This window comes from Crocodylus siamensis, chromosome 5 (genome assembly GCF_052110815.1).
Source record: "Crocodylus siamensis isolate JL-2025a chromosome 5, ASM5211081v1, whole genome shotgun sequence".
Lineage (NCBI taxonomy): Eukaryota > Metazoa > Chordata > Crocodylia > Crocodylidae > Crocodylus > Crocodylus siamensis.
Window position 1 is genome coordinate 47,130,341 of NC_143399.1, and position 27,661 is coordinate 47,158,001.

Here is a 27,661-nt window from a genome sequence, read left to right on the forward strand (position 1 = left end):
CCCTATGCAGACAGGGACAGAGAGCGGAGTGCCACCATGACAATGTGGACTGAGAGGTCAGAGAGGAGGGGTGCGAGGGCAGCTCTGTTGGCCTCGCTGCCTCTCCCTACTCCTTGGAGGCAGAAGGGGAAGACAGGTACCAGAGCGCTGCCATGACAGAGGGGATGGAGTGGGGGGTCAGCTTCTTGGAGTCAGGAGCTGGTTGTTCCCCCCCCACCCCCAACAGCACCCGGCAGGGAGGGGAGGTACGGGGAGCAGGGGTTACTGATGACTGTGCCCCACTGCAACCACAACTGCTGCTGCAGTCATGGGCCCCGGCCCCAGCCTGAAGCAGCCGGGAGGCAGGGAGTGGCCCTGGCCCCGGCCCCAGCCCTGGCCCAACGGTAGGGGGAGGTGGGGAGTGGCTCTGGCCCCAGCCCGAAGCGGCGGTGGTGGGGGAATGGCCCCAGCCCTGTCCTGAAGTGGCAGGGAGGGAAAGGCAGGGAGCAGCCCTGGCCCCAGCCTGAAGCAGTGGGTGGGGCGGGGAAGGAGGAAATGGCCCTGGCTCAAGTCCAAAACAACAGGGGAGCAATGGCCCAAGTCCCAGCCTGAAGTGGCAGGGTGGGAAGAAGGGGAGCAGCCCAGGCCCCTGCCCCGGCCTGAAGTGGCAGGGGGAAGGGGGAGAACGGCCCTGGCCCAGAGCGGTGGATGGGAGGTGGGGCGTGGCCCAGGCCCCACCTCCCACCAAAATGGGGGGGGGGGGGGCAGGGAATGGCCCAGGCCCCAACCATGGCCCAAAAAGGTGTGGGGGAGGCAGGGAGCGGCCCCAGATCCAGCCTGAGGTGGGCAGGGGAAGGGACACAGCCTCTGTTCCCCCCACCCCCGATGGGCAATTTGTTAGTTACATATATGTAGAACTCAACAGATTTACAAATTATATATCTGGAAAGAAGAATTTCTTTAAAAGGGCATTGCCTTTGAATTGTGGCACAGTATATCTCATTGACTTAAGTTTGGATTTTTTTTTTTTTTTGCATTTTCAAAGAGATATTGAACTCCTAGTACAGCACTGTATGTTTGAAGATATTTATATTTACAGAACACTTATCTGTTGTGCAGTACTTAATTGACTTTGTCATAAGTGTGGGAGTAAAACTACAGAACTGAAGAGATGAAAGCTGAATTGAAGAGCTGGGGAAATTATGAACATTTAGATGAAATGTACACCAAATTTTGATTTACCATGTTAGCATCCCTTTTGTTTACCATTTATGAGCATTTTGTGCCCATTTCTACAAGCAGGTCTTTTCTGTCTTGCTGAAATTTGTTTAATCGTAAAACAAAATGTGTTTGAAGTGGAAGTAGAGTAAGGGTTATCAGCAGGTTTTGGTGGGTTGCACCATAGGCAAGTGGGAAGTTGCAGTGAGAGGATCTGATCTGATCTACCATCCCAGTACTTTAGGAAGAGAAGGAAGGAGTGCTTACCAGCAGTGGTTCAGTAACTATTTGTAAAGTGGAATTGATTCTCTTTTCAGCTTCAGATGGAGAAGAGGGTATGAGGAGAAAGGAGCCTAGGAGGAGGGAAGAAGAGAACTGCTTGTTTGGAAAGCATTTGATACGGACTTGGAGTCATATTATGATTTGTATTAAAAGAACAAAGTTTTTACATGAATCTATCAGCCATTTGAGCTAACAACTCCAAAGTATGCAGTAGGTCATGTCAGTGCTAGTCTGAATTGATATCTCCAGTGCCTCATCTTCTTTATAAACCTGAGAATTGGTGTGAAGGTCCACGGCCTTTTCATATCTTGCCCAAGGACCCCAAGAGGAATCTTAAGTTATCACTGCCATAGTGGAAGCAAGAAGTCTCAAAACCAATGCTGGGGCTTGCCAAAGAGGCACACTTGTAACAAATCCTAAACTCAGGGTAGAAATGAACGTTGTCGCTTGGCAGTGCGTTTGTGCCTCAATAATTTGTTTTTATGACAGCACAAATTATAAGCAAAAAAGTCCCTACTTTTTGTCTCACTACACCGGTGGCCATGACAAAAGGTAGTATAAAATAGTGCGACTTTATTGCAGTGGGTGTGTGCTTGCTTTGTCAGCAGTAGCAGAGCTACTGGGGCTGGGAGACTGGCTTTCATTCAGAGAATGAAAAGTGCCGAAGCTGGCAGCTGCAGGGAAAGTGTGGATGGCTCACACTTCAGTTGACCCAGTCAGGTTCTCCAGGGGCTTAGGGGTCCCCATCCTGGATACCCTGGAAATCCTGCACAGGATGGGGCCTGTCAAGCCCCAGAAGCACCTACCCAGCTTTCCCCACTTAGAGATCCACCACAGGGAGTATCAGAGCACTTCTCTAAGCAGGGAAAGTCAAGATTCCCTGCCTATGGAGATCCACTGGGATCCCCAGGGTGCTTCTCTATAAGCAAGCAAAGCCTGAGTGGGTCTTGGCATGGAAGCATGAATCCCCAGTGTTTCATGCCTCTGCTGCTTGACTCTGTGCTTCATAAAGAGGCACAGGTTGCTGTCTGACCTGGGGAATTCCCAGCGCATTTTGTCTCTGTGCTATGATCTGCACTGACCTGTGTCTTCATGTGAATCACAAAAGCACAGGGCACTGGGAATTCCCTGCGTCAGATGCTGCCCCGCACCTCCTTGCTGAGACCCACACTGACCCATGCTTCATGCGGAGTCATGGGTCAGCATGGGACCCTGTGTGGAGGCTTGGAATGCCAGGAATTCCTCGGGTCCTGTCCCACTCTGTTTCTTTGCTGAGCTCATGCCAGCATGTGTTGGCACAGGTTCCAACAAGGAGGAATGGGAGGGCAGTGAGGGACACGGGGAATCCCAAGGCAAGGGGAATGTGTTGGGATACATCCTGCCATAGCTAATCTGCTTTCCTTGTTGAATGCCTGATTGCCAAAAAGGCAGTGTATAACCAGTAGAAGGGGGGTGCTATTTCCAAAGAGGAGTATACCTCCTCTGCTTGGGCCTGTAGGGGAGCTGTCAGGAAAGCTAAGGTGGACATAGAGCTAGGACTAGCGTCCAAGATCAAAGATAATAAAAAGTCCTTGTTCAAATTTTTAGGGAGGATGAAGAAAGCCCTGGGAAATGTGGGGCCCCTGCAAGATTCTCTGGGCAATCCGGTGGTTGTGCCAGAGGAGAAAGCAACTTAACCAATTCTTCACCTCCGTTTTTTTTTGCAGGGACCGGGACTTCCCCACTGTGATGCAAGATGGACTTGAGGGGAACACCTCCAGACCTTGGGTTGGGGAGGACTGGGTTGGAGAGCTTCTGGAGGGGCTGGATGTGTTCAAATCAGTGGGTCGAGATATTTTCCACCCCAGGGTGTTGAGGGAGCTACCAGGGGTTATTGCAGGGCCCTTCGTATGGCTTTATGAGCGCTTATGGTGCTCGGGCCAGGTGCTGGATGATTGGAAGATAGCCAACGTGGTCCCCATCTTTAAAAAAGGGAGGAGGGAGGACCTGGGCAACTATTGGTCTGTCAGTCTTACCTCAATCCTGGGGAAACTCTTTGAGAAGATAATCATGGAGCACATCTGTAAAGGGCCAGCTTCAGGGATGATGCTCAAGGGCAACCAGCACGGTTTCATTAGGGGCAGGTCATGTCAGGCCAACCTGATTGCCTTTTTTATGATCAGGTCACAAAATCATTGGATGCACGTGTCACCGTGGACGTAGTCTTCCTGGACTTCAACAAGGCCTTTGACACTGTCTCCCACCCCATCCTCATTAAAAAAAACTAGGCGACTGGCATTGATGCCTACACAGTCAGATGGGTTGCAGATTGGCTGAAAGGTTGTACTCAGAGGATGGTGGTGGATGGGTCATATTCAACCTGGGGAGAAGTGGGCAGCAGAGTTCCCCCAGGGCTCGGTCCTTGGGCCCGTGCTGTTCAATTTCTTTATCAGCGATATGGATGATGGGGTGAAAAGCAACCTGTTTAAATTTGCTGATAATACCAAAATTTGGGGTGTGGTGAGCACACTAGTAGGGAGGGAAAGACTGCAGCAAGACCTGGATAGGTGCGGGCTAACAAAAACAGGATGCGATTCAATACTGACACGTGCAGGGTGCTGCACTTGGGCAGTAGTAACCAGCAGCACACTTATAAGATGGGAAGCTCGCTTCTTGAGAATACAGGGGCAGAAAGGGATCTTGGAATCTTGATTGACTCCAAGGTGAACATGGGCTGTCAATGCGAGGTCACGGTTGGCAGGGCTAACTGGACCTTGTCGAGCATGCACAGGTGCATCTCAAGTAGGGCCAAGGAGGTGATCTTCCCCCACTATGAGACACTGGTCAGGCGACAGCTGGAGTACTGCATCCAGTTCTGTGCGCCCCACTTCAGGAGGGATGTGGACAACATTGAGAGGGTCCAGAGGAGGGCCACCCACATGATCCAGGGACAACAGGGCAGACCCTACAATGAAAGACTGCGGGACCTGAACCTGTTCAGCCTTCACAGGGGAAGGCTGAGGGAGGACCTGGCCACCATCTATAAACACACTGGTGGGGACCAGAAGAGTTTGGGAGAGACTTTGTTTCCCCTTGTGCCCCCTGGCATAACAAGGAATAACAGCCACAAGTTGTTGGAGAGTAGGTTTAGATTAGACATCTGTAAGAACTACTTCACAGGGCAGCTAGGATCTGAAACCAACTTCCTAGGGAAGTGGTGCTGGCTCCTACCTTGGGGGTCTTTTAAAAAGAGGCTTGATGCCTACCTGCCTGGAGTCATTTGAGCCCAGTTTTTCTCCTGCCCAGGCAGGGGATCAGACTTGAAGATCTACATGGTCCCTTCTGACCCTGCTTCTATGATTCTATTCTATGACATCTTTTTTTACCCTTAGGTCACCTATAGGCTCAGTGGAATGGAAGAAGAGGGGGCGCAGGAGAAAGGGAGGAAGGAAGAGAAACCGCACACAGTATTTTGCCAGTTTTACTTTCATGGGAAAACCTTTTCAGATGCCAGAACTTGCAGTCAGTCCAGTTCTCACTGGCAGTGGTGATCCAGCAGCTATTAACCTAGGGGGGAGTGATAGATTGCAATGGGAACCCCCACAATGGTTTGTCTTGCCCAGGCAGCAACCAACATCCGCACTTAACATGCGCTGAATTACAGACAGTCATCTAGCCCCAATAGCACTGTTGCTGCCTATTGGTGGCATTCAGGATGGAATAGGCCTTAGCTAGTGACCAAATGCAGGAAATTACTGCAGAAGTGTGGAGAAGAGGGAAATAGAAGTAACATTCCCTACAAATTGAATTTGAGTGGAAAACATTATCAAAGATAAACTGAACACTGCTTCCTGTGCCAGAGGATGTCTGATCAACCTGATTGCCTTCTATGATGAGATGACTGGCTCTATGGATGTGGAGAAAGCAGTGGATGTGATATACCTTAATTTTAGCAATGCTTTTGATACGTTCTTGGAAGCAAGCTAAGTAAGGAAGGGTTGGATGAATAAAATATAAGGTGGATAGAAAACTGGCTGGACTGTCGGGCTTAAAGGGTAAACAGTGACCCAGTGTCTAGGTGGTAGCTGGTATCAAGTGGAGTGGCCCAGGGATCAGTCCTGGGGCTGGTTTTGTTCAATATCTTCAGTGACCTGGAAGGGGAAATGGAATACACCCTCAACAAGTTTGCAGGTGACACCAATCTATGTGGAGTAGTAGATATGCTGGGGAGAGAGGCTAGGATTCAGAGAGACCTTGACATATTGGAGGACTGGACCCAAAGAAATCTCATGAGGTTCAATACGGACAAGTGCAAAGTCCTGCACTTGCGATGGAACAATCCCATGCACTAGTACAAGCTGGGGACTGAGTAGCTAAGCAGTAGCTCTGCAGAAAAGGATGTGGGGGTGGTTACAGTGCACAATAAGCTGAATATGAGCCAACAGTGTGCCCTTATTGTGAAGAAAGATAATGGCATACTGGGCTGCATTAGTAGGAGTGTTCCCAGCAGATCGAGGGAAGTGATTCTTCCCTTCTGTTTGGCACTGATGAGGCCACCTCGGGAGTACTGTCCAATTTTGTGCCCCCCCACCTAAAGAAAAGATATAGACAAATTGGAGAGAGTCCAGCAGAGTGCAACAAAAATGGGTAGGGAGCTGAGGCACATGATTTCTGAAGAGAGGCTGAGGAAACTGGACTTACTTAGTCTGGAAAAGAGAAGACTGAGAGGGGATTTAATAGCCTTCAACTCTGTGAAGGGTGGTTCCCAAGAGGATGGAGCTAGATTGTTCTCAATGGTGGCAGATGACAGAACAAGGAGCAATGGTCTCAAGTTGCAGCAAGGGAAATTTAAGTATTAGGAAGAACTTTCTTACTAGGAGGGTAATATAGGATTGGAACAGGCTACCCACAGAGATTGTGGAGTCTCCATCTTCGGAATTTTTTAAGACCGGGGCAGACACAGCCTTGGCTGGGAGTTGACATAGTTAGAAACAATTCTGGCTTGAGCAGGGGGTAGGACTAGATGACCTTCTGAGGTCCCATTTATCCGTATTTTTTTATTATTCTATGATTCCATGTTGCCCCAGATTCTGGCCTCTTCAAAGCCATGCTCTAACTAGTGGGTGAGTATATTTTCACTTGAGTTAGAACTAGTGCATCCCCCATTCAGTTATTTGCGTTCCATCAGTATACCTTTCCTCAAACCCACTGCTGGCAGTTTCTCTTTGCATCCGTCTTGTGGTAGGTACTTCTTGCTCACAAATTCAACTTGAGCAGGAGATCTGCTCCTGGAGGAGTAGTATATGTTTGTGTGTTTAATTTACGTTCCTCATATTTTACATTTGCACTTGAATAGTCGTGGTTAAATTTTGCTAGCATTATTCCAAATAATTTTGAAGCAGATATGTTTTAGGGTGAGGTAACTTCCTTACTGTTACAGACATCTGGAATTTGAGACAGAAGAGATGAGCCTTGTTAATTTTTGAGTATGTGGAGTATTCAAACATTTTATTGAAGAGGAAGTAGTTTTGATAGTATTAAGGCTTATACTTCTTCAGTTGATTTAGTGACAGACCTTGCTGGGTTTTAAAGGAGTTCCACCGTTGTGGGAGGAAAAATATTCATTTTTCAAAATGCCCTTTTTAGCTTTAAGAGGGAAGGACCCAGTCCCTCCTCACTTCCTCTGCTCATGCTTGCTGTACAGATTCATCCCATCGTTGATCACCACTATTATGTGATACCTAAATCTTCCTATACAAACGAAGCGTTACAGCTACAGGAGCCATTTTTGTAAATAGGAAATGTATCACACCTGTAGCATCCCACAGTATACCTAATCCTAAAACCTGGAAAGTGTTTGCAGGGTCTGAACTAGATGAAACTTTCCTCCCTGGTTTTAATTTGCCTTGTCTTTTTGTTTTAAAGTTCGCTTGTGTAGCATGCTTTTATCTTTAGTTAAGGCTGGTGACCCAACTTCTAAGCATAGTTATCCTTGGCCTTGCATTTAGTATTGATATTACAAATGGTGCCCTTAGATCAGTGCTTCCTAACCATTTCCTTAGCATGACCCCATTTCCTCAGCATGGTCTCTCTCTCTCAACCTGCAGCCTCTCACTCCCTGCCTACAACTCCCTGGCCCTTCCAGTGCCCCTCACTCCCTACCTGGAATGGAGGCATGGGTGGGGAGGGGTGACAGTGTGGGCTTTCTGCTGCCTTCCCCCTCCCTACCCCCCAGGGCCTCCACAGTCCTGCAGGTGTGACCCAGTGTGGTAGCTGGGGAGGCTCAATGCTGCTGCGGGAGTGACAGCGAGGAGTTGTGCCTCTTGCTGTTCCTGGGCAGGCAAGAGGCACCTCACCGTGGCAGCACAACTGACACAGAGCCTCCCTGTCCCACTCTGCTACAGAGGATCTGGGGAGAGGGCAGCAGGGTGGGGAACCCCAAGCCCTTAGTGGGCAGCCCACATCTATTCCCACCCCACGCACAAATCTGGGGGGCATGTGCCCCTCCCATGCCTCCCACCCTGGGACTACTCACAGTGGGGGGGAGCCAGCCCCCCTCCCACTCTCCCTTGGAGGAGTCATCTGTGGCTCCATCCTGCTCCCCCAGCCAGGCCCTACATTCCCGTCCCAGCTCTGCCCCACTCCCTCACGGGGGGCCTCAATCTGCCTTCCTCCCCACATAGACCCTACCTACCTGTAGGGAGCTGGGGGAGCTGCTGTCCACACTGCCTGGCTGCCACATGCATGTGTGCTCATGCACATGCATGTGGCACCCTGCCTGGTTGCCCTCCTCCTGCTCCCCCCAGTACCAAGCAGCTCCTTGCAGGCTGGAACTATGGAAGCCTGCGAGGGGAACCTGCTGTTTCCTACTTTTTTTCTCCTTTAAAGGAGAAGATCTGCCATTGTCTTTGACCCCATTTTTTATCACTGTGACCCCAGGGTTGGGGACCACTTTCTTAGATGGAAGGTTTGTTTCAGCCACATTCTCAGCATCAAGAAAGGGAAAAGGAATGTATGTTGGGGTGGGAAAACAGTTGTCTTAAAGGAGTGGGTGAAAATTCAAGGATCTAATTTAACACCCCTTCCTGCTGAAAAGCTTCTTTGTTATGTACCCCAGGTTGTTTAGTAAGAGTGCAGTCTGCTTTAAAATGTGTGGTCTAAACAAGAACATAACACCATGCTAGTTGCCCTTTAAAGCCCATGCATGACTTGCTTTAGCAATTACTTGATCTTATTTTTCAAGATTTTTTTCAATCCAGCACATGTGAATAGATTCTTCTACTCTGTTTGGGATTGATGAGGCCTTATTTGGAATACTGAATCTAGTTTTGGGCCCCATACTTCAAGAAGGACAAGGACAGATTGGAATGAGTCCCGTGCAGTGACAAAAATGATTAGGGGTCTGGAAAGATCTTATAAGGACAGGCTGGTTTGTTAGTCTGGAGAAGACTGAGTGGGCATTTGATACATCTTCAGATACTTGAAAGGCAGTTATAGAGAGGATGGAGATGGGTTTTTTTCTGTGGCTGTAGGGGACAGGACTGGGAGTAATAGCCTCAAGCTGCAGTACAGGAAATTTAGGTTGGTGATTAGATGGAACTTTCTGACTCTGAGGGTGGTGAAGCCTTGGAACAGGCTACTTAGAGCAGTTATGGATTTTCCATCCCTGGAAATTTTCCACTAGAAAGTTGAAAAGACACTTGGCTAGGATAGTTTGTCAGGGATGGTTCTGCCTTGAGCAGGGGGCTAGATGAACTTGTAAGATCCCTTCCAGACTATGATCCTATAATGTTTTGGTGTGACTAGAAAATGGAAAATATTACAAGAGCGGTTTTAACCATTAACTTAGAGAACTGTTCCTAGCATCCTGTGGATCTTCAAGTGTAATTTCCCAGGTTTCTAGAGCAGATTTTTTTAGCATTAACACTAATGTGACCTTGTCTATTAAAATAGGCAAATGTGCTGCTTTTTTTTTTTACAACATATCATAGACATTTATGAAAGTACACAGTAGTTTCCCTCCACAAATTGCGTGTTCTGAAAACATACAATAAAACTAAACTAATAATATACAAAAATAAGATGTGTTCATTCCCTTCCTTCTACTAATTGTTTGACCATGTGGGTACAAACATGCAGATGTAAGCCACATTGTGCGATTGGAGGCAACAGCAAAAGTTTCATCAAACTGAAACAGTTCTGGAGCTGTTCTTCTTGTTTTCCTGCCAAATGCCAGCCCTTGTGTCCTGAAGATAGTACTTCCGTATTTGCTTTGCCTTTGTCTTACATGTTCTCATCCTCTCCCATACATTTGCATAACTGAAGTCAAATGGCCTACACAAAAGAGCAGCATAGGTTCTTTTAAGGCTAATACAATGTTTTGCAGATTTTCACCTAAGCGTATGTAATTGAGCACTAATGAGCATGTACTCAGTCACTTAATGTACGGATTCATACCCACTTCCATGTTTTGTTTTAACCTGCTGCTATTAGATGCATTCTATTTTTAGTAAATGCATGGAAAATAATGTTTTTTTTTTTGCTGAAAGTATTTCTCTTTACATTGCTTGTGTGTAGCACCTCTATTCTAAAAGACACTCAGAACAAATGCTTGAGGAGAGAACTTTAGCTGTGCATGTGGAACAGTCCAGACACGGATCTTACTATGTGAATACAACCGAGGGTCTATATTGGCCAGTTCAACAACGGGACCTTCCAGATTATCCTTTCTGCATTGAAAGAATGAGGGACAAAGACATGGTTATGAAGATGATTATAAGTACCAGTATATTCTGGGGCCACCTGCACAGTCCTGGCATCAACTGAATCTGCCAGCAGTGCTGGGAAAATGTCATCGAGTCTGAAGTTCTCCAGCTCCCAAGGGACCTCTTCACTTCCGAACTGTACCTGTCATGCTGCTTTTGCACACCTCTCAACAGCAAGATCGTGCCTGATGACTGGATTGCATTTAGCCAGTCCATTGCTTTTTTTTTTACTTCCAGTTATTTATTTGTCATCCCTGGGGAAGGAAAGATCAGGAAGAAATTGGTATAAAATACATCTGTGGGATTTTAAACTTGGATACCACATACACATACCTAATTTAATGGTCCTTTGGTCAGTTTTCTGCAGTTGTATGTCCTACCAAAATAATTTTTTTTCTCCAAAGAGCATTTGCACACAACCCCTAATAGCGACCCTAGCAGTGTTATGACTTTCCATATAAATGTGCTGTGATAGGCACGAGTCTGATGTAACTATGTGCATGTGATGTCACTGTTAAAGCTTTATATGACAGTTTGCAGTCAAGTACAGAATTACATTTTTCTTGGAATACCTGATGGTACCTGGAAGTCGAAATAAAATCACAAAGGGAACGAGTTTTTGAGAGCACTGTAGGCAGTGTGGAAGTAACCTAGAGTGGAGGAAGATTTCCCTTAAATTTTTTCAAAGCTTTAAGATTTTATGAGGGTGAGATGGATCCTACTGCAGCTTTGATTCTCAACAAATGTGGTTTTGTTAATATTGACTAAGAGAATATAACCCAACCATTCATGGATGGGCATCTCACAGGATATACAAGTCTAATTTGTGTAAATGTGATGAGAGGGTTTATTTTAAATCTGTATCGCAGTTTATAGTAATTTTGAACCCTCCCCCACACTCTTTTTAAAATTACTCTGAAAGGGGTACTAATGCTGTTTGACTTGAATGAGAAATCATATGGTAGTAATAAAATTAACCTATATTTAACATGTTACATGTAATCAAAATATTAGAATTTCTCACCATGAAAGATTCCTTGATTCATTTTGAATAACAAATTTGATCAAACTATTTATTCTTTACTCGTTCCTGTTCATATAAAATACTTTGGTTTTGCTACAATTAGTTCACTTAGTTCATTAGTTCAGTTAATTTAGGTGTATTGTCAAGTAGCTTTCCCCTTTTTGTTCTCTGTTTAGGTATAATAGATGCTTAAAATTTTCATATCCATTTAAGATGTGACTTTTTAGATGCCTAGTTTTGTAGAAGAAGCCAGCATGGATTTCCTTTTGTACACATTCATAATATAGTTGGTATCTGCATCTATAAAGCCATGCTCGTCCCTGTAAGTTTAACCATAACACTGCAAGTTAATGTATTTACAGTATATTTGTTTTAATTTACCATCATAATTTTTGCTGGACTGCACTAATCAGTTTATCATATACAGTGCTTTTTCAGAGAAATGGAGAGTTTTGTAAGAAGCTTTTATCAAAACATTTTGCTTTTATGTTTACAAAGTCAGATTGGAGTCTTTGAGAATTCCAGCTTTTTTACATGAATGGAAGAACTTTTAACAACATTGAATAAAACGTATTTTCTTGATTTGTTCTGAGAACCTGTCCTTTTCTGTCCTTGCTACCAAAACTTTAGTTTGTGCTCTGGTAACTAATTTGTTTGTCACTATCTTCTCTTTAATCTAGTGCAGTAGTCTTTGAACTTGACTAAAGTCAAAAAACTTTTCATGTCACTTTTTCTGTCATGGAACCTGCACCCCTATCCTGTAAGCTGATGTAGAGCCAGGTAACCTGGTTTGGCCCAGCAATGGTGGTGTACGGTAGTGGTAATGACCTGCTCTACCATTACCCCCCGTTCTTTGGGGAACCCCTGATGACCATTGGGGAACCCCAGGGTTCTGTAGAACAAGAGTGAAAGCCACTGATCTAGTATATTTTGAATGCTGCTTCCAGGAATATTTTTTTCTCATTTCTCTGATCATATCCTGGCCCCTTCATTCTCTCCATTTGTTTCTGTTCTTCTGCATTTAGTTCATCCTGCTTTCATATCACTCCAGTTCTATTCCCTCTTATATCTCTGACCTAATGTGCATTTCTTCCCACTTCCTATGTTTTGCTCAGGCTTCTCTTTTCCTTTCAACACTTCAAAGTTTCTTTCACTTCTAATAGTATCCTAGTTTAGACCTTCTTGGGAACCCTATCTCCACTTTCAGATCACCAGCAAGATTCTACCTATGCAGTTGGTGGTAGTGATGCAGTGCTACTCACTTGTGCACTGCATGTGTATGTGCCTTCAGATTGTAAGCTCTTTGGGGCAAGGATGTAGGGTTTTTTTGTTTTTATTTCCATTTGTCAGTGGCTGGCACTTAGTATTTTAGGATTATAATTATTCTCTTACGAGCATGTCATACTTACTGAATTAGATCTACTATGCTTGCTGTTTTAAAGAAAGCTGAAGTAACTGAAAATGTAGTCCTAAGTACTCAGAGTAATAACTTTTCAGCTTGACAAATGTTCATTTATTCAACAAAAGGCTTATATAAAATAGAGCTGTTTTTCATTATAAATACTCTCAAGCATTTTAAATGCATCATCCATTTATATAAATTTGGATCACAAGTCTGGCTCAGTCTGTTTCCTCAGTCTAAAGTGGAAAATTCAAATAAGGTCAATTAATGAGTAGCATGCCCAAGAGAGTATGTGGGGGAGAGTGATTTTCTAGAATCTTTTCTGAATTACCCTCTTAGATCCTCCTTGCGTATCTTGCCAGTGCTACTCTTGAGTGCTAGGGACATGGCATCCAAGTTCACTAATGCTCTGTAGTAGTAGAGTCTTAAAATTCTGTTCCTAAACTACTCCTTTATTCTGGGTTCCTTAGGGTTTTTCAGATTTGTTTCTGTTAAATGTTTATGTAACTTTTGCTATTGAACTCTATATAAATGGTGGTGATTCCTAGTTGAAAATCTCTTCTTGGATAAAATCTAGAATTCTCTAAGAGTTTCAGCTTGAGCATGTTTTTTATCGGTTAAAAAGTGTGTTTAGCTATTGGGTTTTAGATATTGTTTACTGATTTAGTATTCTTACAGCTTTTAACTTCAAAATTGTTTCCTTTTTCTTCCTCTCCACTTACTGAAGTACCGCAAGTGATTAATCTCTGCTGCAAGGAATATAGCACATAGTACCACAAGTCAAAAACAGCATGAAAATTTTGCAATATATCTCATGTCAGACTGGTTGACAAGAAATCTACCAATTTAAGTAGAAAGGAGTTTTAGGTAAACTACTGAAGTCTTTCCTCAAAGGTCTTTTTAGTCTTTTTTCACTCCCTTCCACAATTACCTTAGAAAGATGCAGGAGAATCGCTTTGTTGTGGTAATGTTGCACTCCAAATTAATGCACATGTTGAAATAAGGCAGACACGGTTCTTTGGGTAAATATGATATCTTTTATTAGACCAAATAAATACTTGGAAAAATTGTTCTTTGCAAGCTTTTGGGCACATACCCTTCTTCAGGCATAGGGAGTGTCTGCTGTTTTGTGTTCCCCTGGATGGAATAGAAGCCAATATGCAAAATGCAGGTCTGTCAGAATGTAAGTGTGTGGCAGTAAGGATCAGAGGCCATGGGAGATGACAGGTGTGAGGGGGAGGAAGTGGGGAATGTTAACCTGGTGATAGAATGCAGCTGGTAAAATGTAGAGAGGTTACCTGGGGTTATGGGATGGCAGGCAGGTTATAATGTGCCATAAATCCAATGTCTATATTTAGTCAGAAAAACTTAGAAATCATCTCTTTCACATGATTGATCTCTTTTGGAGTAAGTTATCTCAAGAAGGAAATTGACACACGCTACAACAACTTAAAAGAGAGCATTATACAGTGTAAACAAAGAGATTGCCAAAAACGTTTTATGTTATCCATCCAACATAAAAAGAAGAAATGGAACCAATTACTACAGGAACATCTTTCCCATCCACAAAACAGTCATCAGTGAAACAACACCAATAACTTACAACATTCCAACCCCATACTCTATTGAAAGAACCAATCAACCCTTTAAATCCATGGTAGACAAAATTCAAACCTTGACCACTATATTAACTGCTTTAGGGAAAGAATGAACGATGAAATAATCAACAACAAACACCACTATAACAGCCTCGCCCTCTCAGAGAGAGAGTCCATAGAATCTCTTAAGTTTCAACCAGCAGGTAAAGGAGGAGCTATAGTTATCCATAACTACATAAAAAGCCAACAGGCAACTCTGACACTACCTACTGTGTAAAACTAGACAGAGATCCAACTCTTTTCACCTTAAAGCTCAAAACTACCATCAGACCATTTCCATCTGAACTATAAAAAAAAAACAACAAAACCCTATGAAACTTGATTCCTCCGCTACTCAACCCAGGGACTTTTTACATGCTTCCTAAAATCCACATACAAGGGAACCCAGGCAAACCTATAATATCCAACCATGGAACCATAACTGAGGAGATACCAGGTTTCATTGAATCCATCCTAAAATCTCTTGTCACCCAAAGAGCTAGTTTTGTCCAAGATGCAACAGATTTCCTATGAAAAATTAAAAATGTAGGCCACCTTCCCAGGAACACCCTCCTAGCCACCATGGATGTTACCAGCATATATGCCAACTTCCCACACATAGCATCCAAGCCTGCCTTCCATATTTACAGGAGCAAGATTACAACTCAAAGTACAGACATAAAGATATTAGTGAACTTATACACTTTATCCTCACACACAGCTTCACTTTCGATAACCAATAACACTTCTTCCAGACCATGGGCACCAAAATGGCACCAGGATATGAACCATCAAACCCATGCTATACTTAAGATATATAGATAACATCTTTATCATTTGGACCAAAAACCTACAATCTCTGATTGATTTCCATCACAAATTCAATAATTATCACCCCTCTATCAGATGCTCTCTCGAATACTCCGGTACCAACATTTTTCTTTTTAGACACTATGATCAATATCCAGAATGGTAAAATACAAACCACCATAAACAAGAAACCCACAGAATAACATATATATCTACACAGAACCAGCAATCGCCCTAAACACACCAAGAAAGCTGTAATATACAGCCAAGCTGTCTGATGCCACCAGCTTTGCATTGAGAAGAACACTTGTGATTGTCATCTTGCCAATCTCAAAAGGGCTTTCATTCCAGAAGGACACTCCTTCAGAGAGAGAGATTGCACTTTTGAAAGAGCCACCTGGATACCACATGAAGAATTGCTGCAGCACAAAAAGAATATCCCCATGAATCGCACACCATTAGTTATGACATAATGTCCTTCCCTGGAATCTATACAGAAAATCCTCAAACAATTGCAACCCATACTAGAAGAAGACCCAATTCTTAAAGAGGTCTTCCCAGAACCATCCATCCTAGCCTTTAAACAAGTACCAAACCTTGCCAATCTCATCACCAGAAGGAAACTTCTTATGGCCCAAAGCACACTGAATGGATCCAGACCATACCGGGACAAAAAATGTAAAACTTGTCAGTGCATCAATTCCCATAATAAGGACACCCTACAACAGAACTGTCACCAATCCTGGATCTTACACCTGCAATTCCAGAAATGTAATATACCTCATCCAGTGTACTAAATGACCTGGTGGAAAATATGTAGGAGAAACAGAACAACTGCATACCAGAATGAACATACACGGAAACTCTGTTAATAAAGACAAAAATACCCAATTACCTGTGGGTGCACACTTCTCACAAGATAGCCACCCTCTCTCCAATCTCTTGGTTCTTATCCTTAAAGGGAATGTACAAAACACCTTTTGTAGACGAGCCTACAGACTTCACTTCATAAATGTACTGGATACAAAAACCGTGGACTAAATATAGGCAGATGAGGTTCTTTAGGTAAATCTGGTATCTTTTATTAGGCCAACTAAAATAGTTGGAAAAATTCCTTATGCTGGAGAAGGGTGTTTGCACCCAAAAGCCTGCAAAGAATTTTTCCAACTATTTTAGTTGGTTTAATAGAAGATACCAAATTTACCCAAAGAACCTTGGCTGCCTGTGTCCTTAAATCAACTCAGCTACAACCAATACCCCCGGACTAAATATAAACATTGGATTTATGACATATTATAACCTGCCTGCCATCTGATAACCCCAAGGAACCTCTCTATGTTTTACCAGCTGTATTCTATCACCAGGTCAACATTCCCCACTTCCTTCCCCAATCTACCTGTCTCATGCCTGTTGTCTCATAGTTTTGTAGTAGCTAGGGTCAGGAGGGACCTGAACAGATCATCTAGCCTGACCCCCTGCCACAGGCAGGAATGAATGCTGGGTTCACAAGACCCCAGACAGGTGATCATCTAACCTCTTTTTGAATTTACCCAAGGTAGGGGTGAGGACCACTTCCCTAGGAAGTTGGTTCCAGATTCTGGCCACCCTAACTGTAAAATACTGCCTCCTTATCTCTAACTTAAACCTATTCTTCATCAGCTTATTACCATTGTAATGGTAATACAGGTGGTGCTGGGGAGAATAGGGTTCTTCCTACCTTTTGATGATCTCGCCTGATGAGTTTGTAAGCAGCTATCGGGTCCCCCCCCCAGCAGCCTCTTGCCGAGGCTGAACAGGTTCAGGTCCCTCAGTCTCTCCTCATCGGACCTGTCCTGCTGCCCTCTCACCAAATGGGTAGCCCTCCTCTGAACTCTCTCCAGGCTGGCCACATCCTTTTTAAAGTGCGGTGCCCAGTACTGGACACAGTACTCCAATTGCAGCCTGACCAATGTCACATAGAGGGGCAGTATCACCTCCCTGGACCAGCTTGAGATGCATCTTTGGATGCATGACAAGGTATGGCTGGCCTTGCTGGCTGTGGTCTGGCATTGGCGGCTCATGTTCATCTTGGAGTCAATAATGATTCCAAGATCCCTTTCTGCCTCTGTGCCTGTATGTATGCTGTGGATTCCTTCTCCCAAGGTGCAGCACCCTGCATTTATCTACACGTTGAACCCTATCCTAGTGTCATCTGCCCACTTTTATAGTCTGTCTAAATCTAGTTGCAGCCTCTCTATCCCTTCAAGTGTGCCCACTTCACCCCACATCCTAGTGTCATCAGCAGACTTGGACAATGTACTTTCAACCCCCTTGTCTAAGTCGCTGATGAAGATGTTAAACAGTGTGGGCCCAAGGACTGAGCCCTGGGGGACCCCACTGCTCGCATCTCGCCAGGTTGAGTATGACCCGTCCATCGCTACTCTCTGGGTGCGCCCCATCAGCCAGTTTTTTTACCCAGCCAACTGTGTAGGCATCAGTGCCATAGTCGCTCAATTTATTAATGAGAATGGGGTGAGAGACGGTGTCAAAGGCCTTCTTAAAGTCTAGAAAGACTATGTCCACGGTGACACCATCATCCAAAGATTTAGTTACCTGGTCATAAAAGGCAATCGGGCTGGTCAGGCAGGACCTGCCCTTGATGAACCCATGCTGGTTGCCCCTGAGCATGATCTCCCCTGCTGGCCTCCTACAGATGTGCTCCTTGATGATTTTCTCCAAGATCTTCCTGAGGACCGAGGTGAGGCTTATGGGCCTATAGTTACTTGGGTCCTCCTTCCTCCCTTTCTTAAAAATGGGGCCCACATTAGCTAGTTTCCGATCCCCCGGCACCTGGCCAGATGACCACAAATGCTCATATAGCTGGGCCAAGGGCTTTGCACTGACCCCTGCCAGCTTCCTCAACACCCTTGGGTGGAGGGCATCTGGACCTGCAGATTTAAAAATGTCCAGCCCTTCCAGAACATCCCTAACTACATCTGCACTGACCCAAGGCCTGACAGAGCTATCCCCAAGATTGTCCCTACCTCTGGTAGGAGGGATGTCCAGGTCCCTGTTCAAGAAAACAGAGGCAAAGAAACTGTTAAAATTATTGGCTTTCTCGTCTGGCATAGCCACAAGGTTACCATTTGAGTCTTGCAGGGGCCCTACATTGCCTGGTGCTCTCTTCTTGCTCCCAGTGTACTTGAAAAAGGACTTTTTGTTGTCCTTAATCCTGTTCCATTTCTGCCTTGGCCTTAATAGCCCTCCTACACTCATGGGCCAAGGCGGAGTACTCCTCCTTGATGATAGCCCCTCCCTTCCACTGATTGTACACCACCTTTTTAGTCCTCACACATTCCTGAATGCCGTTGCTGATCCATGGGGGTTTCTGAGCACTCTTACCCCCCTTGCTTCTCTCAGGGACTGTTACCCTTTGGGCCTGGAGGATCACCCTCTTAAGGTACAACCATCCTTCATATACTCCCAACTTCTCTACCTTCTGGGCCCTCAGTGCCTCCCCCACTAATCTCTGAAGCTCATTGAAGTTGGCCCTTCTGAAGTCAAGGGCTTTAGTCTTGCTATAAGCCCTTGATACCCTGGACTGGATAGTGAATTCCAGGATGTAATGATTGCTATTACCCGGGTGGTAAAGGATCTGCAGTCCCCTCACCAGGTCATCCCCAGTAACCAGGACCAGGTCCTCTCATGCCTTCTAATCTTCACTGCCATGCATTTGCATTTTGACAGACCTGCATTTTGCATATTGGCTTCTATTCCATCCAGGAGAACACAAAACAACAGCAGATTCTCCCTATGCCTGAAGAAGGGTTTGTGCCTGAAAGCTTGTAAAGAACAATTTTTCAAACTATTTAGTTGGTCTAATAAAAGATATCACTTTTACCTCAAGAACCTTGTCTGCTTGTGTCCTTGGACCAACACAGGTACAACCAACACCCCTGAAAGGTGTTGAGCTAAGGCTCTTGAGAGCATGGGTCCCCTTGAGTATGGGATTAGGGATGACCCAGAGGTGAAGCCAGCCTTTAGGTTTATAAAAGGCCTTTTCTGAAGGACACGTGTTGTCAAAATTGCCTTGCTGCAATGTTTTTAGCTGTGCTTAGTGCATTGATCTGCTCTAGAGGAATACTACTTTATTTAATAATAATAATAAAAATGCTTTGAATGCCGCAGATACTTCAGACTCAACATTGGGGAAAGTCATAAGGATGAATAGTTCTCAGTGTAGTCTATGCATATATTATTTTTAAAGTACATTTGTGAAACTGCAACAAAACTCGTCCTATGCAGATGCTTAATATTTAAATGATTAGCTAGTATGCAGGTATAGTAATTTGTGAGATTTGTAAATGCTTTATTATAAATAGGGACCCACTGATATTGCAATTTCACAATTTTTGCAGAAACTACAATTTTGGGTGGGCTCTGTGAAAGTGCAGGCTCCGGCGGGGGGAAGGGTGCTGCTGGCACAGCAAGATGGCTGATACCTCCTCCCCTTGCTGCTGATTGGGTGTAAGGGCTGTCTCATACAGTCCCACCCCTTACCATTAATTGGTGGTAAAGAGCAGGGCTGCATGATGGGCAGCCCTTGCAACCAATTAGTGGTGAGGGGTAAGGCCACTGCATGGTCTTGCCCAATCAGAGATGGAGTGGGGGACGCTGTGCTCAGTTTGCAAAAATGGCTCCTGGCCTTGTGATCTGCATTTGAAATTGGTCAGCAGCTGCTTCCAGTTTGGTAGACCCCTAATTATAAACATTTCAGTACATGGTTATGTCAAAGATATGCCTGGCGTGTCTCAAACATCTGTTTTTGTCCAGATACAGGCAGCTTTTAATGTTTTTAGATTAAAAAAAATTTACCTTCAGCCCAGCTGTTTCTGGTATGAGATGGATAGTCCATGCCCATACATACTCAAGAGTAACATGATCCAACATTATGAAAAACAGAAGTGGTTAAATAAAAGCCTTGGAATATTTCATGCCAGTGGTCACAATTCCATAAAGTTTAATGCATTAAAAAACAAGGCGTCTAGAAAAAGGGCTGGAAGAGACTGCAGGAAATAATTTGGTCCAACACCCTGTTTAGATAATCCCAAACACATGTTTGTCTAACCTTCATTTTAAAAACTTCCAGCGATGTAGATTTTACAAGTTCTCTTGGTAATCTGTTCCAGTGCTTAACCACCCTCATAGAAACTAAGTGTGTCATAATTGAATCTCGAATACAAGAACAGAACTTTTGTAGAATACAACTTTTGTTGCTGGGCCCTTTGAAATACTGCTGTTTTCTATGTGTGATTCCTTACAAACTTTGTGTGTATGAAGCATCCAAATGAAGGATTTATCTCAAAGGAACAGACCCACAACTGTAAATATCTAACAAGCTGTCCAACTTTTTCACTACATTCTACTCTCTACGCATTCTGTGTTCAGACGGTTTAGTAACTTCCTACATGTTTTTTGCTAGAAAGGTGTTGCTAATTCTTAAAAAAAAAAATCTAAATGGGTTTAAAATCTACTTTATCGTTTGCATTCTAAAGATTTTCCTTTGATTGCTATATTCTTGGCCCCACTTTTAGTTTGGAACGTGACCTTTTATTAAGGTTAAAACAAAAATCACTTAACATTTCTTGTCCATGGCTATAATCTTTTGACATGTCCACGTGTTTCAAATGCTATTATAATTTAGAGTGGGCAGAGGTTTCCACAGCTGAAAGTTTTAGGCTACTGACTTCTGATGTACCTTACTGTGTGTATACCACACACAATCAATCAGATTGAACAATTGATGCAGAAGTCTTTTGAAAATTCCTGTGACACCAGAAGAGAAAAATATTTATACAGTTTTTTTTAACCGAGGTGTTTCTAACCCTACAACAAACAATTGAAAATTGGCCAGGTGAGATGACCATTCTTAGGTTTCTAAAAGTTTGTAATATATCTGCAGTTTTAGGGTTTCTTTTCTGTTCTGACTGAAGTTTGTCTTGTGGAGCATAATCATTGTTTGGCTCAGAACAAAATATTAATTTGTGATTTGTTGTTATTAGTGGTCCATTAGAATTTTTTTACTCATAAAACTTTTTTATCCTGTCTTAATCAGACTCTCACATAATTTAAAAATCTCTCTCCAAAAAAGTTTGCTGATTTTAATTGGCTGCGCTCTGCATACTTTTTGAAGTTTCTGTTTGTGATGGGCTTCAAGTTTGGACTAGTTACATTTTTCAGATTCATAATCTGTCTTATATGAAATTACTTCTTGTTTGTCCCTGAATAGCTGAAGTACTCCCATGTGGTCAAGAGTGGGTCTGCTCAGAAGAAACCATTTATTCTTTCTCAGACATAGGACAGTGTTGTAACAGAATTATTTGGTCCAGGCGGGAATAAATTTTTAAGGAAAATTAAAGCTTTTAAATATTTTTAAAAAATTTAAGTTTAATTACTAATCAGGTTGTCCTTAAAAGGCAGTATAATTCCATGAGATTTATTATTAACCCATAATTTAGGACAGGCCATATTGTTAGCTTTTTTAGGGCTGACTTGTTTTCCTAAGCCTAGTGTTGTTTCTATTTCTGGTTCCAGTTATTTTATGCAAAAGTGTCTGACCCTATTAAAGTCAAAATTGTGCTCTTAAAGTTATGAAATGATGATACAAGGAGACTTGTTTTAAGGACAAAAACTAAACAAACTGTTTCTGACCCAACAAATTGCATGAACCATATTTAGTTTGGTATGAGAAGGGAGTGCAGAGCTCAAGTCTTCCAAATTAAGGTTTTGGCTAATGTTGCTTTGATTGTCCTTGAGGTGCAGTACACGTACCATCTTCATCCTCATGTTTGGTTGTTAAATTTAAGACTGATACATTTTTTATTAATGAGTTGGACTTGGCAGCTGTTAAGATACTGTAATTAATTAGAAACTTGTAATGGGAATTAGAGTGACAGTGATGAAGATTTGGTTAGGACAGAAATCATGCAGGTGTGTTGGACTGATCCTCCTTTCCATAAACTGCTGATGTCTACAATAAATCATCTTGGTTCTAATGTCAAATGTTTAAAATTCTCAGGTCATTAAAGATGTTAGACCAGATCCAAAATCTGGCTGAGCTGAGTTGAAGCAGATGTATTTTTAATTTTTCATGTTTGTGTTTCTTGGTTTCTTAGGGACAGTTTCTTCCATGGGAAAGTTTAAAGGATATTTCAGGTTGCTTTAAATTCAGCTTCATTTCATTGCCCTCCATGTGTATAGTTTTCTTTCTTGTCAGACTGGTACAGAAGAACTACAAATTGGTCCTATGATCTCAAACCCAGTATCTTCTGAACTACTGGTTTTTAATATTTGGCTATTTTTTAAGCATGTTTTATTATTTGAAATAGTAGCAAAAACAGCAGAAATGTGCAGTATTTTTAGAGGCTGGAAGCAGGAAATAATTGTGCAAATGGTGGCATGCGTTCCTTTGTGCCTGTTGATATCTGGTGTTGTGTAATTTATTAGCGTATTTTCTTACATGCAGCATGCACCTTGCTCCCCAAAACCAGCTCCCTCATATCGGGGAGAGGGGGAGAAAGGAATAGCAGGGAAGCTGCTTTCTTGGTGGGAAAAGCAACAAGCCTGAAAACACTGGGTATCTTTATGGGTGGGGAAAGGGGGAAGCATAAGCCACTCTAATTAAAGTGCCTGCAGTATCTTGGGGAGATTACAACTTAAGGTCATTCAACAAGCTTTAGTTTAAGCATTCCCGTTGCCATTTTGAAGCACAGGAATGCTGAATACAAGTGACTCGGGGGCTGCTGGGGCGTGCTAATTAGCATTCTCTATCAGACTCAGTTGATCAAGTCTACCCTGACGTATGCTAATTAGCATATTGGAGCAGGTATCGGGCGTGTCTATAGGTGCCCACTGTGTATGTCATGCTGCTGCCAAGATGGTGTAGTTGTGTGTTAACCCTCTCATAGCTATAGCTATTGGCTGAGCACTATAACTTGTGCCTAAAGCAGCAAGTGAGCTGCTGGTAGTATCCTGATGAGGCTTGTGTGGTGTAAACAACACTTAATTTACAAGAACTTAAAGAACTACTTACAGCAAAGAAATAAGTCGTCAGTGCCCTGGAGCCTAACCTTGTGTGAAATTTGAGTAAGTCCATCTGGAAACATGGGATATCCAGGAAATGTTGGCATTTCAGAAGACAATTTGCCACACTGGGAATTTCCTGCTACTTGCTGGTTCACCCAGACCGTATCCTGGAATGCCATACTTCCTGGACACTCTGTTTCCAATAGGACTTACTTTGTCACACAGTTGGCCATGACTCTGAAAATCCTCTTTTTCCTTACTTTCTGCATCCTGAAAACAAGGAGTGTGTTGTTTGGGGGACATATATCTTTTGAAAGAATATAGTGTCTTTCTTCATGATAACAATCAAGGTTTGGTATCTTAAGCTGGAAAAAGCTATAAAATTTGGCCACATCATACCCATAAATCCACAAATGTTACTCTGTAGTCAGCTGAGAACTGTGTCAGAGAGCCCAGAGAGGATGGTCAAATGGTTAAAGACCTAGAGTAGCACTGTGGTGATTTCAGTTCATTTTCTAGCTCTCATACAAATGTTGTATGATCTTGGGCATTAGTTCTACCTGTGTAAAATTGAGGATAGTCCTCTGTCTTGTCTATTTAAACTATAAATGTTTTAAAGTAGACTTCTTCCTCAAAAGCTCTTAGTTCAGTTCTTGCAAAACTTGAACTCTTTTTATCTAACTCATGGCCTTGAAAGTCACTCATGATATTCTCACATGGTCTTGGTTGTGTGAAGGATTGGGCCTGACCAACTTTCAAGTGCACATAAAGGGCATAGTTGCACGATTTCCCAGTACATGAAGCACATGTAGCCTGTATCTTGTAGTTGAGAAGGATCTTGACTCACTGTCTGGCAACATAGTTCATTCATTTTTTTGGCGTTCCCAGGCAGCCTGCTATAAGAAGAATCTAGTCCAAGATTATCCATCTACCAAGTGGCTGAGGGTCACATGCCCCATGGCCCACACCAGTTGGTACCATGTGAAATAGAGGCCATAGATCTTCTAGGCTACATGCTGCACATGCATGAGTGCTCCCTCCCTTCCCCACACTGCATTGCATTGTGGGCAAAGGTGCTCTCCTTGCATTGCACAGCTGGTTGGGCACCTAGGCGGTGGAAGGCCAGAGCTAACGGGGCTCAGCGCCCGCCCCCCCCCCCCCCCCCCACAAACTAATTTTGTGGCAACCAGTGACAGCAGCAGCACCACGGCACTGCTATCCTGCAGTGCCCAGTGCTGCTTGGCACCACTGCCATGCCCCACTGCCACAGAGCTGCACCCAGCACCTCTACCATGAGCTCCTCCACCACCACACAGCACCAACACATACTGGCCCTGCAACAGCCCTCATCTCTCCCACCACTACTGGTGGGCACTCCCCACTTCACTGCATGTAGTGCCCTGGCTAACATTTTAGCTGCCTGGCTGTTGGCTTCCCTGCTGTGTCATGCCGTGTAAGCGTTCCAGGTCACTGGCTTCCCAGTACTATGGGCTACACCACGCTGCCCTACTCCACCCTACCTCACCCCACCCCCTGGGGTTGGGTCAAGCAGCAGAAGTCAAAGGGGAGAGGAGGAGCCTGGACCCCTTTGCAGTTAATACCAGCTGGAGCAATTGGGCAGTGGTAGCCAGATGGGACTCAGGAGATCACATGTTAACCCCCTTTGGTCAACAGGATACCAGTTGAATAGTTCTGATCTAGTCTTATTGTATGCTTTTTTTCCCCTCAAAGGTCTCTGCTTCACCAGACTTCCCTCTGTGAAATAGCTCATGTTCAAGAAGGGGTGGAGAAAATCTCATAGTTAATGGTCATTTTGGTATCTGAAATCAATATCACTTATGGCTTCTCTATGCAGGGGAACAAGAATAGCTCCTTATGTGGCTCTTTTGGAATAAAATTGATTTTATTCCAGCATAATCACCTGATTTTAAAAATGGGGCTAACTGTACTGAAATAAAATCACTTAAGAGTACCATACCTACATGGAAACTATCCTAAAATACCTAAACTGGTCTTTTCCTTGCTTTTCAGTTCTATGGACTCCTAAGTTACTTTTAAGAATGGAATTGAGGTGTTTAACTCACTTGAACACGTCTTAAAATATTACCGTAATGGAAGTCTTCGTTTCAACGGAAGTTTAGTTTACCAGATGCACACCACCCGTTTTCTTTCTTTATATAGTTCTCCTTTAAAGCCATTTACTTGTATAGTTCCTGAGATGGTTGCCACTTTGAAGCATTTTTGTCTCCCCATATAATTTGTACTTTGAACTTATACTATCATTTGAGACTCTTCTGTGAACTGTCTTCAATGAGATGATTTTATCGTGAAGTGTGGGCAGAGTTCTTCAGACGAGAACTGTGCATGATATCCCATGCAATGTAAAAGAGTAATTTAATCTTCTTTATTTTGAGGGGAGCGCGCTGTCTTACACAACCTGGAATTGAACTGACTTTTTCACAGTTGTGTAACACTGGGAACTTATTTTTAGTATATAGCTGATTGCCCCTATCTGATTTTCTAAATATTAGCTCCCTATTTACATCCATGCTGCATGTTCTCCTAAGTGATATTTTAAACTTTGTCATGCTAAATCTTATGCACCACTCCTTTGGTCAAATCCCTAAGCTTTCCAAATCCATCTGTATTTTACATATTCTTTTGTAGTTTCACAGTCATTTTTTTGTTAGAAGAAATTGTCTGGCACTTTAAAAAATCTGTTATCTCTGGTATATCTGTGCATGTGTCTATTTTTCTTTTCTTTTGTTTATTTTTTTTGCAGAGAGCGATAACGAACTCTCAAGTGGCACTGGGGATGTGTCTAAGGATTGCCCTGAGAAGATTTTGTATTCCTGGGGAGAATTACTGGGGAAATGGTAAACATTCATTTTCTCATTTAGGTTTTTAAATATTGATATATTCACCTTTCAGAAAAACCAACTGCATCTCAATACAACACAAGGCCTAAAGTTACATAGGCTTAAGTTTTAATTTATTTTCCTTTAAAATACCCAACATTTTACCTGTGATATACAGTAGATGTACTGCATGTGAAGTTGTATGTTGCACTGTAACTTGGAACATGATGGATTTAAACATTGTATTTTTAACTGGAAGTTATTTTGGGGATCTCTGACGTGGCTTCCACCAGTGTTGGTCCTTTTGTTGTTCTTCAAGCATTTCTCCACATAGGAGTGTACCTGAGGCGTGTTCAGTGAAACTCAGAATTTTTTGGTTAGCAGTGTCTGTTGAGGCCACGTGTATCCTTGTATGCTCTGATGTTCCTTTCTGAAAAGACAAAGGGCACAGAAGTCCTAAATGCCACTTAGTTCCTTTCCATTACCTGTGTTAGTGTTGTACCTTCTGTGATTTCTTTTATAGTGTAGTTAATTGGTTTAGCACTCTTTCTGGTTTAGCATGAGTTTTCTTAGATTTTAATATATATATTTTTAAAGCCTGATGGAAAGAGAAGAAAAAGAGCCTGTGTTTTTGTGACAATACTGAGATCTGAGTCTCTGGTAGAGTTTAAATCTTCAGGCTTTTATGATTTACCCTGCCTGCAGCACCACATATGCTTCTTTTTTAAGTGCTTTTTATGTTCAGGGAAATATTCCATATTCCCTCTACATTTTCTGTTTGTAATTCTTTTTTTAAAAAATGCAAGAGGGTTGCAGTGTTAATGTGAAATTGTTCCTCCTGGTTTTATCAAAAGTTGGTTTTATCAAGTGCTCTAACAAGAAGAGAAGCCACTTTGGAAGATCAAAAATCTCTAGTTGTGAGTGACTTTACGCTATTAGCAAATGTTTTGAGCCAGGGGTGTTAAACTCACTCCCTAAGGGCTGAATAAATGGTTTGGGACTGGTCTATTAACCAGATGTATGGTGGGACTGATTTGGGCCCAAGGATCCCCCATCACCATGGTGGAACCAGTACACAGGGCAACTGCTCTGGCTGGTCCGGAACCCAGCGGGGAGAGACCTGGCATCCTGGGTGCTTGGCTGCTAGTGTGGAAACAAGCTTTGGTGCCAGGCTTCTTCCCATGGTGCTATGGGTGCTCCAGCACCACAGCTGTCACTCAGGCACTTGGCTACCACCATGGAAACAAGCTATGCTGCTGCTTGGGCTCCAACACTAGGGTCCAATGCTAGGTGTGATTATATAGTTAAAGGAGAAGAACTTTAAGAATTGGGAGATTTCTCTTATAGACCTGGAAGCCCCATGCTTGGCTAAGACACAGATAGAGTCCTCTGGCAAGAGGAGAAGCAGGATCTGGCTTTTTCTCAGGTGATTTGCATAGATGTAGGAACCACATTGTGCCACCTTGCACTTCTTAAGAAAGATCAGTGCTGTATTAGTTTTACAGTTGACAAGATGATGACCCTCAGTGGTCTGTAACCAACAAACTCTTTTCATAACAGTCACCGATCTGACTGCAGTGTCAGAAGCACAAAGCTGTGAAGAGGTAGAAGATTTGTCTTGGTAGGTTCTTTATCTCTGTGAG

General features: G+C 43.3%; 1 protein-coding gene across 2 annotated transcripts in view; it reads left to right on the top strand.

Moving 5' to 3' along the window:
- RABGAP1L (RAB GTPase activating protein 1 like) overlaps positions 1-27,661 on the top strand; it is a 480,584-nt gene that overhangs the window by 98,287 nt on the left and 354,636 nt on the right. For both annotated transcript variants that reach the window (XM_090046904.1, XM_090046905.1), the window contains exon 12: positions 25,943-26,036. In XM_090046904.1, the coding sequence (XP_089903030.1) occupies positions 25,943-26,036 (94 nt within the window). The remainder of the gene's footprint in view (positions 1-25,942; positions 26,037-27,661) is intronic.